Source organism: Phoca vitulina, unplaced genomic scaffold, assembly GCF_004348235.1.
Source record: "Phoca vitulina isolate PV1807 unplaced genomic scaffold, GSC_HSeal_1.0 scaffold16, whole genome shotgun sequence".
NCBI lineage: Eukaryota > Metazoa > Chordata > Mammalia > Carnivora > Phocidae > Phoca > Phoca vitulina.
In genome coordinates, this window is record NW_022589719.1 from 30215848 (window position 1) to 30235814 (window position 19967).

Consider the following 19967-nt stretch of genomic DNA (forward strand, 5'->3'; position numbering starts at 1 on the left):
CGCCGATGCGGACAAGAGAAACAAGGGCCATTCTGGGTGAGATGGACAGTAAACGGGGAGGTTCTCAGTATGTCCGGCCAGGATGAGTGCGTGGAAGAAAAACAGGGCATGATAGAGGGACACTATTTTTTCTTTTTTTTTCTTCTTAATTTATTTTCTGATCATAGACATTTTCAAACACACCCAAAAGTAGAGAAGGGGTACTGGGTGGCTCAGTAGGTTAAGCGTCTACCTTCAGCTCAGGTCATGATCCCAGGGTCCTGGGATCAAGTCCCGCATCGGGCTTCCTGCTCAGTGGGGAGACTGCTTCTCCCTCTGCCTGCCGCTCCCCCTGCTTGTGCTCTCTCTCTCTCTCTCTCTCAAATAAACAAATAAAATCTTAAAAAAAAAGAGAGAGAAAATGGCATAATGAACCCTGATGTGTCTTTGACCCAGTGTCAACAAATATGGTCAATTTGGGTTTATCTCCCCACATCCTCCTCTCTTCTGGATTTTCTTTTCTTTTTTTTAAGATTCTATTTTTTTTTTTAATTTTGTAATTTTTAAAAAAATTTTTTAAGTAGGCTCCACACCCAGCATAGAGCCCAATCAGGGCTTGAACTCATAACCCTGAGATCAAGACCTGAGCTGAGCTCAAGAGTCAGACACTCAATCAACCGAGCCACCCAGATGCCCCCCTTCTGAATTACCTTAAAGAAAATCCCAGACAGGGTGTCATTTCATCTGTTAATAGGTTTGTTTGTATCTCTAAGAGACAGTCTTCAGTGAAACACATCAATATCACACTTTAAAAATTTATAATCCCTGGACACCTGGGTGGCTCATTGGTTAAGCATCTGCCTTTGGCTCAAGTCATGATCCCAGGGTCCTGGGATCAAGTCCCGAGCTGGGCTCCCTGCTCGGCGGGGAGTCTGATTCTCTCTCTGCCTGCCACTCTTGCTTGTACTCTCATGCTCTTCGCTCTGTCTCTCTCTCTCTCTGGCAAATAAATAAAATCTTTTTAAAAAAATAAGATAAAAAATAAAAATTAATAATCCCTTAAGGCACCTGACTGGCTCAGTTGGTAGAATATGGTCGTGAGTTCATGCTCCAGTTGGGCATGGAGCCTACTTAAAAAAAAACAAAAACAAAAACAAATGGGGCTCATGAGTGGCTCAGTTGGTTGAGCATCGACTTTTGATTTCAGCTCAGGTCATGATTTCAGGGTCCTGGGATTGAGTCCCGAGTCAGCCTCTGCGCTCAGCAGGGAGTCTGCTGGAGATTTCTCTCTCTCTCTCTCTCTCTCTGCCCCCCCCCCCGACTCTCTCTCTTTCTCTCTCTAAAATAAATAAATCCTTTCAAAAATCATAATCCCGGAGCGCCTGGGTGGCTCAGATGGTTAACCATCTGCCTTCGGCTCAGGTCATGATCTCAGGGACCTGGGATCGAGCCCCGAATCAGGCTCCCTAGTCAGCAGGAAGCCTGCTTCTCCCTCTCCCTCTGCCCCTCCCCTCACTCATGCCCTCTCTCTCTCTCTCTCAAATGAATAAATAAAATCTCTGAAAAAAATTAATAATCCCTTAATGTCATCTAATATCCAGTCAGTATTCATATTTCCCAATCGGTCCACGTATGTCTTTTTGTTTTTAATTTTCTAACTGCAGTGAAAATACGCATATGCCATAAAATTTGCCATCTGAACCATCTGCAAGTGTAGCAGTAGTGAGTACGCTCGCACTGGGGTGCAACCTATCTCCAGGAGTCTTCCATGAGTCTCTTTTCCCAGCTGATCTTTGAATCAGGAGCTAAGCGAGGTCCACACATTGTATTTCAACTTGTGACAGCCTTTCTTTCCTTTTCTTTTCTCTTGTTTAAGAACATGGTGGCTTGTTCCGTGAACAGAATTTCCTCCATTCAGGATTTGGCTGATTGCACCCGTGTGACACCATTTGGCATGTTCATCCATGAAGGGATGTGGTTTTGAGGTGGGGGCTGCAGAGGGCTTCCTCGGGAGGGGACATTTAAGTAGGGAGTCATGCAGTTAAATGGGGAAAGGGAATTCCGGGCAGAGGGGACGAGGTGAGCCAAAGCTCTGTGGCTTTCATTCCCGGGGGCTTCACAGACAGCCTGCTCCATCCCAGGCCCCATAGGGGCCACCAAGGACACTCCCAGGAACCACAAAATACCCCTACTCTCCTTGGGGCTCGGGCTCTTCTTCCCAGGGAGGGCGGCAGGGGAGGAAAGTGGTAATTTCATCTCCAGACACCCTGCCTGACGGCTCCAGCTGTGACTGTACAGCGGTGGGTACATGGGGACATCATCTTGGCACACTGGTGAGTCCGGCCTAGCCTGCCCCGCCCCCGCTAGAAAGCCAGTTAGAGCCCTGGACACCAGCTGGTACCAGCTGTCTCTGCCAGCTCCAGGTCGGCAAGTCCAAGGCCCATCCGACATCCTCCTGAGATGGGAACTCCTTGAGGGCCCGCCTTCTTCATGCCCCCACAGGTTGCTCCGATCTCTGCCAGTCCTTCCTTGCAGCGCTTGCTTATCCTTGGGGTCAGACTCAGCGTCACGTCCTCTCAGAAGCCTTCCGTGCCACTCCCTCCAGGTCCCCTGATCCCTCTGAGCCCCATGAAAAACCACCCACTTCCGCTTTCCCCTTGGCTTCTCCCAGGACCTCTACCAATGTGGCAGCCCAGCTCCCCATCCAGGATGCCCAGCCTTATTCAGTGATAGTGGCAGCAGAACCCTGCCCGGGGACAGTGACCCAGTGTGGGAGCATGGGTTGGTCCAAAGGGCACCTCCTCCCAGGAGAAAAGACTGAAGGTGGCTTCTCTGCCTGATGCCCCTTCCCCCGCCTCCCCCAGGGTGGTGTGCACTGGTCATCCTGCCGCACTGTGAGCACACATGAGCAAGGCTGGTAGGGACACCATCCCCTCCATCCCAGGCAAGGTGGTCCCAGGCCATGGCTGAGAAAGGGTGAGAGGGATATGGTTGCTGGGTTTGGGTTTTGGAGACGGTCTCAGACCTCAAGCTGCTGTAACAGAATACCATAGGCTCGTGGCTTATAAACCGCAAACCTATTACTCACAATTCTGGAAGCTGGAAGTCCAAGATCAAGGCGCTGGCAGGTTCAGAGCCTGCTTCCCGGCTCACAGACGCAGTGTTCTTGCTGTGTCCTCACGTGGAGGAAGGGACTGGGGAGACCTGTGGCCCCTTTTATGAAGGCACCAATCTCATTCTGCCCAGTAGGCCATGCAGGGCCCTCCAGACCTCATCACCTCCCAAGGCCATCACCATCACCTTGAGGGTTAGGACTGCAACATAGGAAACCTGGGGGGGGGGGGACACAAACATTCAGACGATACCATTATAGACGACCCCGTAGAGAGCAGCGAATCCAGCTCCCCCTCATCATTCAGACAAGGAGCCTGAGACCCCGAAGGGGGAAGGGAGTTACCTAATGGCTCACGTGATTCATTAGTGACAGAGCTGCGACCAGAATGGGCTCTCTTACTTCTGGTCCAGTGTTGTTCTCCAGGGAAGCGGGGAGGTTATAGCAGAGAGAATTAAAAGGAGATTCAGGGAGGCTGGCGAGAATATGCCTTATAATAACAGCAGCTCACACAAAGCGCTGGCCGTCCCCCGGGCTCTGTCTAAGCCTGTTCCGTATATTAACTCATATCCTCACCAATCAACCTTATGAACTAGGTACGTTTATTCTCCCCATTTAAAAGATGGGAAAATTAAGGTAGAGAGAGGTTAAGAGGCTTGCCTAAGATCACAGAGCTACTAAGGAGCACCTTGGCGGCAGGACGTGTATGTTCACTCACTACCCTATTCGCCTCTCACGGAAGCCTGGGCTTGACTCGCCAGTCCCACTCCCGCAGCAAGGAACTGAGCTTCTCTACACTTGGACTTCCTAATATTGTAAGCCGGGGGAAATAACGGTGCCTCCGGCTCCTCATAACTGTGATAGCGTCCACACGGTACACAGCTCTCGATGCGTGTTAACAAAACCAAGAAAGGGGAATGCGAATGGTAGTGCCGGCCCAGGAGGTGGTTGGGCAGGGCATGAACATTCGAGTCCATGAGTGTGCTAAGATGCACATTTTTTTCACACTCCAGCATCTCTGAAATGCCCTGACTTCAGTATGGTGTCTGGGAGTGGTGATAAAGCGCATGATGGAAATTTAGAGACATCAAGAAAAATAGGATAAAGCTCTGTGAGATGGGAGGGTCTGTGGTGAGTCAGAGGGCCAGACATCTGACTCTTGATCAGAGAGTAATTCTGGACCCTGTCTCCCACCCCGGAGAGTGGCCTGCCGGGAATGAGCGTGCTCTCTGGCTCCCCTGCTTGGGAGGAGAAAGTTGAAGAGTTGCGTTGTTTCGGAGGGGTGAGAATAAGGATGTCTTCCATTTGAGCACCCTTACCTCCCCTTGACTTCTGTCCTCACTGCCTGCCCACGATGGGAGAGCTACCCTAACCCCTCTGTGCCTGCTGGGGCTGGGAACCCCATAACCCCTGCCTTCCCTGATTCCAGGGGACATCATGACTGCTCTGGAACCCTGGTCCTGTTGGTTGGTTTCTACCTGGTCTGAGGCCTGTGGTCGATGTCTTTTTTGGGTTTGTTTTGTTTTGTTCAGGTGAGAAATCTTGGAAGTACCCTTAATTCCTCTCTCACACGCCCCCTAAGCCAATCCATCAAGAAATCCTGTCAGTGGGGGGACCTGGGTGGCTCAGATGTTTAAGCATCTGCCTTCAGCACAGGTCATGATCCCAGAGTCCTGGGATCGAGCCCCGCATCAGGCTCCTTGCTTGGTGGGGAGCCTGCTTCTCCCTCTCCCTCTACTGTTCCCCCTACTTATGTTCTCTCACTCTCTCTGTCAAATAAATAAATAAAATCTTAAAAAAAAAGAAAGAAGAAAGAAAGAAAGAAAAGAAAAGAAAGAAAGAAAGAAAGAAAGAAAGAAAGAAAGAAAGAAAGAAAGAAAGAAAGAAAGAAAAGAAAGAAAGATCCTGTCAGCCCTGTCTTCCAAATATATCCCAAAGCCAACCACTTCTCCCCATGTCCACTGCTGCTGCTCTGTCCACGGGGATGGAGTGGAGAGGAGTCAGTCATCATCTCACCCTCGAATTTTCCTAAAAGTCTCCTTCTTGGTCTCCAGGCTGCCACTTCTGCCCTGCCTTGTTACCCTCTCCTCAACTCAGCAACGGGTCTGATCCTGTCCCTGCAGTGGCTCCTCATCCATTCCGAGGAAAAGCCAGAGCAGTGGCCCACCAGGCCTGGCTTTTTATGACGCCTTTCTGCCCTTTTCTCCTACTGCCTACCCCCTCTCTGCTCCAGTCCCAGTGGCCTTCTTGTTCTCCTGCCCCAGGGCCTTTGCACTGGCTGTCCCCTCTACCTAGAAAGCTCGTCCCCCAGATATCCACAGAGCTCACTCCCTCACCTCCTGTAAGTCTTTAAGTGTCACCTTCTGGGTGAGGCCTACACTGACGACCACAACTCATATTCCTCCCACTCACCCCTGCAATCCTGATTGTCCTTAGCTGACTGCTTTTATTTCCCGTGGCCCTTAATCCTTACTGTTATGTTTGGTGTCTGTCATCCTCTAATTGAGACCTAAGTTCCCTAAGGGCAGAGATCTTTGTCGATTTTGTTCACTGACCTACTTGAGGAACCTAGAATAATGTCTTGCACATAGTAGGGGCTCCATGGAGATTTGTGAATGGATGAGTCTGCAGATTGAAGAGGGGTAACTGTGTGGCAATAACTAATCTTTGAGGAGAAGTAGGTAGGTTAGGGGATTTGAGAAAGTGATGTTTGAACTGAATCTTGAAGTCCATCTGGAAGCCGAGGTTGGTGCAGAACACGGAGGTGAGAGAGCTTGGTGGCAGGGAAGGAATTAGGGGGAGGTGTGAACCAGTGATACCACGCTGGAGAAGGTATTAGCAAGGTAAGTTGAGGCTAGACTGTGCAAAGCTTTGAATGCAGGCTACCACTTTTCTTACCACCAGGACCGGCTCCCAGATTTGTGGGGCCTGATGCAAAATGAAAATGCAGGGCCCCCTTGGTAAAAATTTCAAGAGGATAACAGCAGAGTATTGAATCAAGCTCAAGGCCCTTTTAAGAGTGGGGCTCTGTGTGACTGCATGGGGCCCAGGCCCAGGAAGCCAGCTCTGCCTATCCCACATGGGAGCTGGTGAGAACCTTCTAGCAGGGCAGAGATGTAATTGGAGCCGGACTTTAGGCAGATTATTCTGGTATGTCTGGTGGGATTAGGTTGGAGGGAGTCTAGGCAGGGAGACCAGTTAGGCAGCCTTGTGAGGAAGAGGAGGGGACAGGTGAGGTGGGGGTGGGTGCTAAGGGACACAAGGCAGGGGTGAGAACTGGAGTGAGTTAGAAGCATGGAGGAGGTAGAGTTTGCTCAGACAAGAACATGGCCAGGAAAGACCCCCAGGGCACCTTCCTTTGCTCCTCCAACCCTTTTCCCTTCTTTCCCTTCTTTCCAGACCCAAGCCTGGGAGTGGTATGGGGCACAGGAATCTGTGGTGTGTCTCCCTTTGGCCACCAGAGGGCAGATCATTCTCATGGATTTTCCCAGATGAATTTGGGGTGGGGGAGTAGACTATCCTTGGTTCTCACCTCTTCCTCTCTTTTCCTCTCACCTCCTTCTGTGCTCCTTCATCAGCTTCTTCCTCAATGACCGGGCGCCTGACTGGAGCCAGAACGGGCCATGGGGAGGTGTCCTGGAGGACTGTAGGTGGCACCTGTTGCCTCAGGAAGTACTCCATACCGTCCCTCGTTGCATCTGTCCAGCTGCCTGTTTCTCTGGGCGACTTGGCCAAGGGCTCTGCTCAAGATGGGAGTTGAAAGTCAAGTGTCAGAGGTCCATCCAGCACTTTCCCCCACAATTCCTGGGGCCTCTCTGCTCCTGTACCTTCGGGGACTTGCTGCTTGAGCCTGGTCTCTGGCTCCTGTGGGGACTCTGGCTTCTGCCCACCTTAAGCTGCTGTTGAGCCCTGGGGTGGGGGTGGGCGAGTTCCAACACGTCCAGGGTACAGTGGGTGGGGGCAGCTTAGAGCCGGAGGACTGAAACCAGCCTACTGCCTCTCCCTGGTGAGACAAGTCTAGGGGGAAGTGAAAGTGAACTTCCTGTTGGAGTTGGGGGCTCTCAAAAGATGAGAGGGACCTCACTTTATTGATGACACTGAAGTCCAGGAAAGGAAGGGAACTTCTCCATCCTGAGGAATCCTCATTTTCAACCGGTTTCTCTTTTCTGTGAGCTTTCTTGTCTTAGAAGGGACAAATGAAAAATGAATTAAGATGAGAATGTCTTCCCTGCCTTACCTTACAGGGGTATTTTTAAAAGGTAAACCAGCATGACTCAATATTACCACAGTGTAATGTCGTTTTGTGCTATTTTGAACAATTTAAAAAAAGAGGTAAGTGGAATTCAAAGACGTTATTTAGAATGTCATCACTGGAACAAAGGCATGAATTCTCTTAATATAAGGACATCAAGGAGCCTAAACTCAGAGATGTTATGTAATCTTTCCAAGATCACATCGCATTTTCATTCCACCGAGCTGGGGCTGGAATGCAGGGCTGGGGGGGACCCCCGCAGCCTCCTGCAGCCGGGAGCCTAGGACGCTGACCTGGTGCTTGCCCCGGACCTTAGGGAACACTGCAGACTAGACGTGGGGTGTATGGATAAATAGAAGCCCAGACAGACGATGGCAAGTGAAGAATGCTAAGGAGACAGGTCATAGACTAAGGCTGCATTTGACAGGTGACACACATGTTGATAGGCTGGCTGATAAACGAGATGGATTTTATGAGCTGACAGACTGATGAGCAGACACGCAGACGGGGAAGTTGCCTTAGAACCAAAGGATGCCAATCGTTGGGACGGCTCACAGCCTTATTTTCTATTTAGTCAAATAATAACGTGCGCAGATGATCCGCGCTCCCTGTTCAAGGTTTGAAAATGCCCGGAAACTGACGGAAAGACACGAGGAGTCAGACTCTGGGTACTACCCGACGGAACAACTCGGGGATCGCCGGGCCTCGGGTGTTGCCGGAAATGGCCGACGACCGCCGTGGGCTGCGGGGCGGGACGGGGGCGTGGCCGGCTCACTGCACGCGGTGCCACTTCGGGTGTTTCCGGAAACCGCGGCGAGCCAGCCTGAAGTGGGCGGGGAAAGGCCTATGGGCGTGGCTGGAGTCTCCCGAGTAGCTTCGTGGATTTCCGTAAGCAGAGCCGAAGCTTGGGCTTCGGAATCGAGGCGGCGCGCGCGTCCGCGGGGTTTACCTTCTTCGGGTGTTTCCGGAATTCACCCGTAATCCGCGGCCGAGAGGAGGAGGCGCGCCCCCCTCCCGTTCCTCGCCGCTTCGGAGGTTTCCGGCTGGTGCCGGCGGAAAGAACCGAGGGCCGGCGGTGGTGGCGGCCATGTTGGGAGCAGCAGGTCCGGCGGCGGCTGCCTGTGTGCCGGGCGCGGAGCAGTGCCGCTGAGGGCAGGGGAGGAGCGAGGCAGGCGGCCGGCTGCGGCGGCAGAGAGTAGGCGGAGCGGCGCGGCCCGGCCGAAAGGCGGCACAGCCCAGCCGGGGGTCGGGGGGGTGCGGTCCGGAGCCGCTCGGAGCCGGCGCGGCCTAGCCCGAGCGGCGCATCCCCGGGCTGGCGTGAGCGGCTGCCCGGCCTCCCCGCACCCCCGGCCGGGGCCCATGCGGCGGGTGCCCCTGCTGTGAGAAGCCCCGCCCGGCCGGGCTCCGCGCCTTCCCTTCCCTCCCTTCCTCCAAGCTTCTCGGTTCCCTCCCCTGAGATACCGGCGCCATGTCCAGTGCCCGGACCCCCCTACCCACGCTGAACGAGAGGGACACGGAGCAGGTAAGGAGCCCCGAGGGCTCCCCGAATTCTCTGGCTGGGCCCCTGCACCTTGCAGAGCCTCCTCCCTCCTCTGCTCTCCTCGTGTCCCTGCTGCCACCCTGCAAGCCTCGGCTGCCCTGTCATCTGGCTCTCGGCCTCGCACATCTCCCTCTGAGTCCTGTCCTGGGACCCACCTCGTCCTGACTCCAAGCTGCACACTTGTCTTTTCTGCTGACACCCCCCCCTCCCCTCACCGCCCTCCTGCGCTCTTCCGTGTTACCTCCCTAGCTTCCCCTTCTCTTCCCTTTTTCTCTCAGGGGCCTTTCTGTTCTTCCTCCACCCACGCTTAAAGCCGCCACCCTCCTGCTCCTCGAATAGCACCCCGCGATTTGCCCCAGATCGTTGTCCACCTCTTCCTCCATCTCTCTAGCCTTGCTTCTCCTCCTCCCGCACCGGTTCTCCCAGTCCCTGGTTATCACCCTCAGGGTCCTTGCCCCGGAGTGTGTTCTCCATCCCTATCCCCTTCCAGTAACCCAGCTTTTTGTTTTTTTTTTTTTTTTAACCCTCTTCTCCAAATTGTGCTCTCCCTCATGCTTGCAACCCACCAGCTCCACCCTCATCACCTTTCCAAATGGTTCGCCTACTCTTTGCTCATCACTTTCCCTGCTTTTCTCCAGGAGCTCCCTGGTGCCTCGCGCTGGCATTTGTTGCTTCCGTGTTTCCCATCCTGCTGTCATGCGCAGAGTTTCCCACAGGTTGTCTTTGGGGTTCCAGTCTGAAGGATTCCCTTCAGAGTCCGGATCCCTCGCGTTCTGTTCCCCTCAGGTTTGGTTTAAGTCTCCGGGCTTTCTGTTTTCTCACTGAGTGCTTTACCAGCCTGCTCCCTGGACTCTCCCTACCGAGGGAGAACATTCTCCCAGCCCCATTCTGTCGGTACCACCTGTTGCTGAGTCCTTTCCCCCCCATCACGCTCCCTCGCCATCCTTGCCTTTCTGTCTTCTCACACTGCAACACAAACCATGATGCCTTCCTGTGTCTTCACTCCTGGCTCTGTCACTTTTCATAGTTTCTTCCTCCTTGCTTGGTGCCTTCCGGTTTCTCTACCCTCACCCAGTCTTCCTTGCTCTACCTCTTAACCAGGGTTGTCTTTCATCTCCGGATTAGTGTCTTCTTGCCTTCTTCACATCATATTTCTTTGCTCCACACATGCCCCTGTCCGTTCCCTCCCCAATTGGCTTGTGTTGTAACTCCCCGTCCAGACACTCGGCGTACTAGTTTCTTGAGCTACACAGCCCCCACCCCCCACCCCCCCGCCCCGTCCTGGCAATCACTGCTATCATCTGTCACCCAGGCTTTAGCGTTTTCTGTCACCTCACCTGTGAGCTGAGAGGCGTCCACTTTCCACCCCTCCCCTATCTTTCACCGCGTCCCGAGTCCGTTGCTGACTGCCTACTGCTCTGGGGAGAGTCCCCTGCCTGGCACACCCTTGTCGGTGGAGAACTTTCCTAGGCCAGAAAAACTTGACTTGAAAAAGGAGCTCTTCACCCCTGGGGCTGCAGCGCCTTTCTGCATCCTCTCCCTTATGACATCCTCTATGTTTTCCTCTCATTCCACTCTTTCTTCGTAGCTCAGTAGAACCGTTGTTCTATTCTCTTGCATGTTCACATCCTTCCCTGGAAAATCTGCCCTCGTTGAGTTTTCCTGCGTTTTTCTCTTGTGTCACCCGCCCTCACTCTCTGTCACCTGGGCAGTCAGGAACTCAGGAGGAGTTCTGGCCCGAGTTTTTCTCTGCACCGGTTGACCCTTTTGTTGCTGATGGATTGATTGCTTCTGGGGGTGAAACGAGTTGGGAGGGAGGGCCGGTGGATGTCTGTTTCATCACTGGGTTTTGCAGCTGGCTCTGCATGGGCCTGAGGTCTTTGGAAACCGGAGCGTGGTCTGCATGTCCCAGTCTTGCCCTCACTTGCCAGCTGTTTCTCTCCTTGCTGGGAACCGCTTTTCCTAGGCCCTCCTGAGGTGGCCTGTTCCATTCCTTTTCCCATCACGGCCTTTGTCTTAGCAGGTAAACCCTGCTTAACCGGAGAACTTTCCCAGACTGTTGATTATGAGCTGGTAGGAGGAGGCCAAGTGACTGACTGACACCCTCAGGCATGTGGGGCGTGGCGGTGGAGTGCCTACTCTCTTCCCCGAGGCTGGGGGGCGGGGGGGGGGGGGGGGGGTTGGCGTGGCCGGGGGGGGGGGGGGGGGGGGGGGGGGGGGGGCGGGCATTGTGTTCTGCCGAGTAGGGTAAGAGACTGCCTCAATGTGGTTTCTTTGTGCTGGTTACTAAATGTAAATGTATTCTCGCCATGGTCTTTTTCTTGTGATGTGTGCATTGATTTCTCTTCCCTCCATGCCTCGCAGACTGCTGAGCGCGTAGTAGGAAGTCGGTGCACACCCATTGATTTTATGAGCGCAGTAATCGGGTGAACCATTTGGGAATGCAAGCTGCGCTTTGATAACTTTGTCTGGAGCAGTGGCTGCATACTTTGTCATCCTGTTCCAAATTATGAATTACTCATCCCGTTTGCACTCTTTATGGACTTAGGTTCCCCTGAGCCACTTCATCGCTTCTGCTGGTGTTTTCAAGGTAGCCAGTCATGCTATTTACTTGATGCTAAGTCTGGTCCCAGTAAAAGCACAGCCATTGGAAAAGCTTGGATACACCTACCACAGGCAGATACCTGTATTTTTCAAAACAAGGGAAAAGACAAGTCGGAGCCCTTCTGGTCACAAGGCCAGGGATGCCAGAAGCATCGGCCTCCTTTAAAGAGTAGATGATGCCACCAGGTAAGAGCAAGAAAGCTCTTGGTTCTGTTGTGATTCTAGTCGAAGTAGTCCCGGAAGTTCAGTCATTGCAGTAAGCCGTAATGTTATGAAATAAAAAGCAAGGGATTTGGTTGGCTTGATTCCTTCCCCCCAAAGATGCTCTATCACTGTATTTAGGTTTAAATTATTTAAACTGGTTTCACCGGGAAATACGTAAGCAAACTCTCCTAGTTGTCTTCAAGCTCCGACTTCTTTTTTGCTCTTCCTCTCCCCTTTTCTTTATTAAAAAATGTGGCTGATGAGAAGCTGTTTCCAGGAGCTCTTTGATCACATCTGAATTAAACACACATAACAAATACACAAACAGAAAATATGGAAGCATAAAAATAAACCTTGTGTTGCAGGAAGAGTGCCTGTTTGCTGTCGACTCTGCTCCTCACAGTGAAAGTGGGAGATAAAAGAAAGCCAAGCCCTGTCTCTAAGATGGTTTTTGTGACACCTGGTTGCAGATGTGCTTTCTCACAGCCCTAGACTCTTTCATTTGCAGGAGGGTTGTGACCTCGGCTGGTAGTTTTGGGGATTCTCAGTCTGCAAGCTGAGCTTTCTGTCCACTTCTTTTCCAAATGGCTCTGCTGGCCTGGAGTCTTGGCTGTGGTGAAAGCAATCAGCAAGATGACTGTTTGTCTTCCAGCCAGGGGCAGCAGTAATAGGCAAGTGCGGAGAGGGGTCCAACTTCCAGAGTTCTGCTGCTTGGCCAGAGCTTCCTGTAGCACCTGGTAGAGGGCCTGTGTGGCTTCAGACCTGCCCCACCCTTGGGCCTCAGGAACCACGACGGAGGGCTTCTGACGGAAAGCAGGAGCCTTTCACTACCAGCCCCACTTCAGCTGCAGTGGGCAAGGGAGGGGGTTGCTGTCATTCTGGGGAGTGAGTGGCATTGTTTATTCTTTTGGGTGGTTCTGGGAAGAAGAGTGTGGAAGTCTGGCTGAAGTGAGCAAATCTAACTTATAGAATCCTGTAAAGAACAACTGAGCCGCTCCAAACACACATCCCTTGGATGCCAGTGTTGATTCTGGCTGAATGTTGCATTGAATAATTTGGTTTTAGTGTCGACTCTAGTAGAGAGCTCTCATTTCCCTCCATGTCCCCGGAGCTATGCGGCACTGTGCTCTGGGTACAGACTCCCGGCTTCTGCCCTTTGACTCTGGCCAAGGGCTCCTTAGTGGTGCTGCCTTCTGGTCGGAGGTGTGGGTGGATGACATTCTCACTTCCTGCATGGCCCTAGAAATTAGAATGAGGCCTTGTTAGAGCAAGGGCTTTAGGAGTCAGGAGTTCACAGAGTTGCTCACCATACCATAGTCTTTGAACCCAGTAAAGGTAACTAACTAGTAACTTGTAATAATTTCTCTAATCTGTGGCTTTGGGAAGTAGCTAAACAGATGGATACAGGACAGTCCTTGAAACTTGGACTGCTTTAGATTAAAATCAAGTTTGCCCAGGGAATGACTGCATCTTTCAGATGGTGACCAAAGATTGGGCCTGAGATTCTTTTCACTGTCAGTGTCTTAACTGATGCCAATGAGATAGGAAAAAATTGAGAATTTGCCTGAGAGGTTTGCATGGTTAGATCTCTTGGAAGTCAAAAACTTCTCCGACTAGACACTTTCCCCTTTGGACAGAACAACCCAATTCTCTGGGCATTTCACCAGGACTAACCCGTGCCTCCGTGAACTCTTTCCCATTGTGCACTTAGCCACCTGGCTGGCCTTTCTCTTCTCCCAGGAGCTTCCATGACTTTCCTACATATGTATTATATCAACTGGAATGAATATTTTATGCTTAGAGTGCAGCCAAGCCTCAGACTTTGTGGCCCATTATCGACAAGCGGGGTGGGGGCTGGGCGCCACCTTTGGCCCCATGATAGCTCTGCTAAATGGACTCTCCGCCACCCCCCTCCCCGCCCCCCAGCAGCACTTTGAAGCCCATTAATGGATCGGGATGAAGTAACCTCAGCAGATGGAAAGGGCGAGGAGGGTGGTTGTCCTTCCTTCCCCAAGACTGCCTGATGAGGCTTTCCTGCAGTCACCAGGTCCCCCCCTCCAGCCCCTGCTGCCTGGTTAAGCTGTAGACTGGGGCTCCTAGAGGCCGCTGCGGTGAGAGGAGATGGAGAAAGGGTTCGATTCTCTCGGAGCCGGTGGTGCTGCCAGTTTTGCCGCTTGCCTAGCAAAGCAAAAACTGAGAGGGATGGGGAAAGGGTGGGTGGAGTTTAAACCTAGGCCTTCCTCCTCCAGCGGAAGTTCAGCAAAGTGACAAACCAGATAGGTGGCTGAGTTTCCTTCTCTTGATGGGAGATGCCAGCATTTGTACCTTTTTGCACTTCTAGTTTGGATTCTCCAGGCTTTCTCGCAGCCTTCATCAAACACGAGTGAGTCACTGCAGTGTTATCTGTGCATTTTCCCCTTCTGTCTCAGCAGAGGGAAGAGTAAGCCTTTACAAACTTTGTGGGGGAGGAAACCACCCATTTCCACTTCTGGCATGGGAAGAGGCCATCTCTCTCGACGTTAACTCTGAAAGCTCTAGCTCTCGGAGCAGAATGTCACCACCCACCACAGCCCTTTTGGTGTTGGCCGCTGAGTGCCTTTGCTGTCCTTTGGGCTGCCATGGTGCATCTGATTCTGAAACAACACCACGAGAGAATCTGACCTCTTGGTTTCCAGTGATCCTTCAGTGAAGGAGGGATCCCAGTTCCTTCTCTTGCCCACTAGGCCTGCTCATCCTTTAGGAAGTAGAAATAGGCCAGATCCCTTCACCTGTCTGTCTGCTTTTGCTAGAGGGTTTTAAGTTTCTTGGTCCCTAGGCACTCTTTCACCCTACTTCCATTTATCCCTACATTTCTCATTAGAAAATGAGGGCAGAAGGGGCAAAAACAAATGCATTTCCTTTTGCTCATCAGATGGTTAATGTTAGGCTTATGAAGCGGGGTAAGCACAGGTTTGGTAGGCGAGGGCAGGATGGACACTGATATTGATGGCTAGGTGAGTCCTGAAGGACAGCAGATAGAAGTGGGGAGGAGGGGGGCAGGGAGAGAGGAGAAAAGGAGGGGTGTGTTCAATGATTGGCTCCAAGCCACCTTTTTCTTTTTAACATAAGGAAGGCGGAGCAGACCAGAGGCTTCTCGGTAGAACCAGTCAAGCTGGTTTTGAGCAGCCTCGGCCTATTTTCCTGTGTGCTCTTTGGGAAGTTGGCCATACCAAGGTCTGCCTCCTCTGGGGCTCTGCTCATTGAGGTATGAGTTTAGATGAGGTCTGTAAACTCCCCCAGCCCCTCCCAATACTGAATGGTCTCTGAGCCGGGCCTCTCTACATGAGCGGGCTCTCTCTACACCTAGGGCTATTCAGGGCAACTTTGTCTTACACACTTTTCACCGGACTCTGTAAGATACAGCTCTTGTTCTTGAGCCCCCTTCGCAGGTCACGGCTTGGCAGAAGGCCCTCCAGCCTGGCCAGGGAGAAGGGACTGGGTCTGTGGTTTGTGGATGGGGAACAGACTCCTGGCTGTTGTGATCTGGCAGCTAAATCCAGTAAGACCCCACACCTTTTGGCTTGATGCAGTGGGACTGTCTGTCCAGGCCTCCTGGGTAAGAAAAAAGGAGAGGATAGTTTTTGGTCTTTGGCAGCTCAGCAGGTACTTCAGCCACGGCGAACAGTGTGAGTTTGTTCCTGATCCGTACCTGTAGGAAAGGTGGGAGTCATCAGTCACCATGTGCTGGCACTTCCTGAACAGTGGCAGGAAATCTTTCTCCGGGAAAGGACATAGGATTCTGAGGCTCCTATGACCATCAGCGCTACTAATACAGCAGGATTGTTTTCCCAGTCCCCCACTAAACGGAAAACTCCCACGTCCGAAAGTTTGGTGATTAATGAGTGAAACCACCTGCAAACATAGTTCCAGCCCTTGCCCCTGCCCTTGGCGATGGGCTGCTCCTGTCGCTACTACAGTGATCTATTCATTGCTTCTCCTGAGCACCATTTCACTGAGGGTTTTGTTTTGGTTACTGATACCCTGTATGGAGGGTGGCCCCCTTTTCCTGCACCTTCTTTAGACCCGAGGGTCTGCTGGCCTTCCCCTACCCCGCATCACTTCCCCACCTCCCCTCCACGGATGGCCATCATCTGAGTGTCTTTGCATGTGGTGTTGGATGCACTTGTGGCTTGTTGCTTTGTTTTTGCCCACAAGAGTTTGAATTACTGGTTCTCTAGTCACAGGAAGTGGGGCACCTTAGGCCTGCTTGGTCTAGCAATAGCATTCTAATTGAGTTGAGCCTATGGCAGAGTTGAAAAGAGATCCCAGCACTTGGGAACATCCAATAAGGGGTGTGTTGTGGTTACAGCAGGCTCTACAGTTCGATTCCCTGTACTGGAATCTTGGTCAGTCCCTACTATGACCTTGGGCTTACTTAATTGCTCCAGGCCTGTTTGCCCATCTGTAAAAAAGGAGTAATGATAGTACCTATCTAGTAGGTATAGTTATTGTGAGCATTAAAAGGGGTAATGAATATAAAGCACTTAGAATAATGCCTGGCAGGACATAATAATCATTGTTGTCACCATTCTAGTTGAGCGACTCAGTGGGTTTTCTCTGAGCACCACACAACTCCAGGTCAAGATATGTTGGAATTTCTCTGCATTGATTGAAAGAATCTTGGTTTCTTTTAGTCATTAGGGTCCCTTAGGTGCTTTTTCCAGCAATTTAAAAAAAAAAAATTGTTTATTTTGGGCGCCTGGGTGGCTCAGTTGGTTAAGGATCTGCCTTCGGTTCAGGTCATGATCCCAGGGTCCTGGGGTGTCGTCTGTTCCCCCCGCCACCCCGCATCAGGCTCCTTGCTCAGTGGGGAGCCTGCTTGCTTTTCCCTTTCCCTCTGCCTCTCCCCCTGCGTGTGCTCTCTCACTCTCTCAAAGAAATGAATAAAATCTTTTTTAAAAAAATTGTTTTAGTTCATTGTTTTTTTGGGTTTTTTTGTGTGTGTTTTTTTGTTTGTTTTTGTTTTTGAGCCAACCAGCTATCTGAATAGAATGCTGTTGGAGAGGTTTAGGTACTATTGAGATTACTTTAAAAAATGGGGATGCATTTATTTACAGGATATCAATATGAGGTGATTTTAGCGATTAAAAAAAAAAATAAACACCCCAAAACATTGCCTTCTGCTCACCCATATTTCTGTATTGTGAGTGGTGGTGGTGGTGGTGGTGGTGGTATATGTGCAGCCTCATCGGTGCCTGGAAGGCCAAGTCCAAAGTCACCAGAGCATGGGTTTTTCTGAGTGTTGGGATCCGGGTATTACAAGAGGCCCGCTGAGCAAGCCCATGGGATTTCTTTCACGTTCCTTTCTTCAAGTGCAGTATTTACCCTTTGGCAACAGGAGAAAGTTCCCTGTTTCTCTTAAAGACCACATGGGAACTTAGCAGCTAATAATTTTAGGTTCCTTTTTCACTAGCAAAGGGGCCTTCAGGGGCAGGTCCTTGTTATCTCTGTTGGCTTCCCTGAAGTGAGAAGAAAGGCTCCCCCCTCCGCCCCTTTGTGAGGCCTGGAAGGGTCGCAGCCATTTCTCAGCTGCTCCTAGGAGTTTGCGGACTTTGAATCTTGGGCTGAGATTTTGGTCTCAGTTGGTTCCTTGTTTATCTTCATCTCTTGGGGCTTCTAGAGCCTGAATGCCTGGTCAGAACAGCAAGTAAGTTGCTTCGTTTTTTTCACATTGCAACTGCTGCCAAGGAGAAAGGTAACAGTGTCGCCTCAGAGCTGGTCAGGGAATATTTCTTTCACCGTATTTTCCTCTTCCTTTTGACCCCTCTGCTGACTTCTCTCACTTCCTTTTTTTCTGTTTGATTTCTTTGAACTCTGTTCCTTCATTATCACTGTCCATCTCGGGCTTTCATCTCCATATCCCACTCTGCCTGACCTGTTTTATGCCTCTTTTGTGGCAGGGCTCAGGAGAGGAATTCTGATAGTCTGAGATCTCCTTCATGTATAGAATCCCAGAACCACCCAGTCCTTTCTCCTATTCCTCTGATTTCTATAAAGTTAAGGATTTGCTGCTTTAGAAAACATTTTCTTTTTATGTCTCTGGAGCCACCTTCCTTAGTAAAGCCAGGCTTGGCAATCTGACAACTTACTAGGGTCGGCATCCCAGTTTCCCTGGTGACAGGGTCTAAGCTAGTTCTGGGCTGTTTTCCTGTGGCCTGTCCGGAATGCTCCAACGCTGGACCGTGTCTTGAGAGAGATCTGAGGAGGCGCTTGTTAATTCTGGTAATGCGATATTGAATGTAGCTCCCGAAGTGTGGTTTGAGGACCCTGGGGCTCCCTAAGACCCGTTCGACGGTACATGAAATCAAAATGAGTTTCATCACAACATTAATGCATTATTTGCCTTTTTTCACTCTCGTTCTCTCGATGTACAGTGGAGTTTTCCAGAGGCTGAATGATGTGTGCTGACATCATCACTCTTGACTAATGAAACGTGTGCTTCTGTATTCTTGTGTTTTCTGGAATGTTTAAGGTAGTCCTTTAAGGTATAAATATGGAAGTTTGCAATGATGGACCCGGTTTGTTCTCAGTACTTCTACTGTACTCTTATTAGCTGTCTTCAGTGGTGCCTGCTGGAATCCCTGTAAACCTCACTGTTGTCCTATAAATCATTATTTTGAAATCCCAGCATTTTCCTGGCACCTTCGAGGAAACACAACAAGAAGTAAGTACAACTTGTAAAACTTACTTGTAAAAGCTTTGGGGAAAGCTTCTAATTTTAAAAATTTCACTTACAACTTATTTTAGCACTTTATTCTAAAACAGAGGAAAATTTATCATATTTCTCTTATATTTAAGGATGGATTGTTGGCTTTAAAAAGGGAGATTAGAAGACTTGGCAATCTCTGTTTACTGAAACGGACACATCAACAAGTGAATGGGAGGAATCTGAAGAATCTAGGCAAAACTGTTAATAAGAAGTGAAAAGTTATTGAAAGAGTCAATATTATAAGGAAAGCTGTTTTATCGTACCTTATGCAACAGGACACGTCTGTGTAGTATTATAGTGCCAGTTAAGTTGCAACATCATGTCAAGACCAATCATTCAGAGCTTAAAGAAAAAGGAATTGAGTATTTTAAGTGTATACACCATGAGCTCCTTAAATAAGAGCCAGAATTTGCTCCAGCTTTCCAACCTAGAAATGAAAAAGTCACTGAATCTTACCAGATAAGTCTTGACATTGCTTTGGCTGGAAAAGCCCACCCAATAGCCGAGAGACTAATAAAGTCTTGAGCAGCAGACATTGCTGAATGCCCACAGGATGAAAAGTCAGTAAAATCCAGGGCAGGGGCACACTTCATGTGTTACCATGACTCGTCGAATTAAAGATCTAGCTACAAATACAAAGACTGAGTTCCTATCTTGTTTGCAGAATCGTGCTTTTGCCTTACAAATGAGCAGATTTACAGACATGGCTCAACCTGTGTCCGCACCAACTACGCCTCAGAGAATTTTCTTTTATGTGAATGCTCAGCAGTGAACACAAGTAGTGATAAGTATGCAAGGGGTTGAATAACTCCTTTGACTCTCACGGTTCATCATTTGCACGACTGGTGCAGAAGCAATGGCAGAGAATATTGCCGGCATCATAACATGAATCAAGGCAGTGAGTGGCACCAGACTCTACCAGTGGTGGTAGTCATGGACTTCTTTCCCGCTCTGCGTGTGCAGTTAAAAAAAAGAAGAAGCCATTTTCACTTAAGAATGTCTTGGATGAAGCACTAAAAATTATTAATTTTTATTAAATCTCAACCCTCTAATAAAAGTCTCTTTAATATTTTGAGTGATGAAATGCCAAGGATCCATGGAGCCTTGCTGCTGGATACCATAGTACAATGACTGTCTTGAGAAAATGCACTAGTGTGTGGGAGCTGAACCAGCTGCATTGGATCATCGTTTTTACTTGAAAGAACAACTGACGGATAAACTAGTTATTCATACTTGAGTGTTTAGTGGACATTTCCTCGAAATTGAACAAATTGAGTCTGTCACCATTGCCAGTGATAAAATTCAAGCTTTCAGGTGAAAATGAGAATTTTCGAAAACTTGTATTTGTCAAAGACTTTTTTTTTTTTTTTTTTTTTTTTAAGATTTTATTTATTTATTTGACAGAGAAAGACACAGCGAGAGAGAGGGAACACAAGCAGGGGGAGTGGGAGAGGGAGAAGCAGGCTTCCCGCGGAGCAGGGAGCCCGATGTGGGGCTCGATCCCAGGACCTTGGGATCATGACCTGAG

The 19967-nt window shown here is 50.2% G+C and overlaps 1 protein-coding gene and 1 long non-coding RNA gene across 5 annotated transcripts in view; one reads left to right on the forward strand and one right to left on the reverse strand.

Annotated features, from left to right (window-relative positions):
• Positions 1-1908: 1908 nt before the first annotated feature.
• Positions 1909-7571, reverse strand: LOC116638529. The gene is made up of 3 exons (XR_004300703.1): positions 7176-7571; positions 6647-6831; positions 1909-3309 (listed from the first exon to the last, which is right to left on the reverse strand). It is a non-coding gene; the product is annotated as an uncharacterized LOC116638529 (long non-coding RNA).
• A 683-nt stretch (positions 7572-8254) lies between these two features.
• Positions 8255-19967, forward strand: part of MARK2 (microtubule affinity regulating kinase 2) — a 55808-nt gene continuing 44095 nt past the window's right edge. For 2 of the 4 annotated variants that reach the window (XM_032414337.1, XM_032414339.1), the window contains exon 1: positions 8256-8865. In XM_032414337.1, coding sequence (XP_032270228.1) covers positions 8812-8865 — 54 coding nt within the window. In that variant the 5' untranslated portion in view covers positions 8256-8811. Of the gene's footprint in view, positions 8866-19967 lie in introns of all 4 variants that reach the window. The other 2 variants (XM_032414336.1, XM_032414340.1) reach the window with 2 other exon arrangements.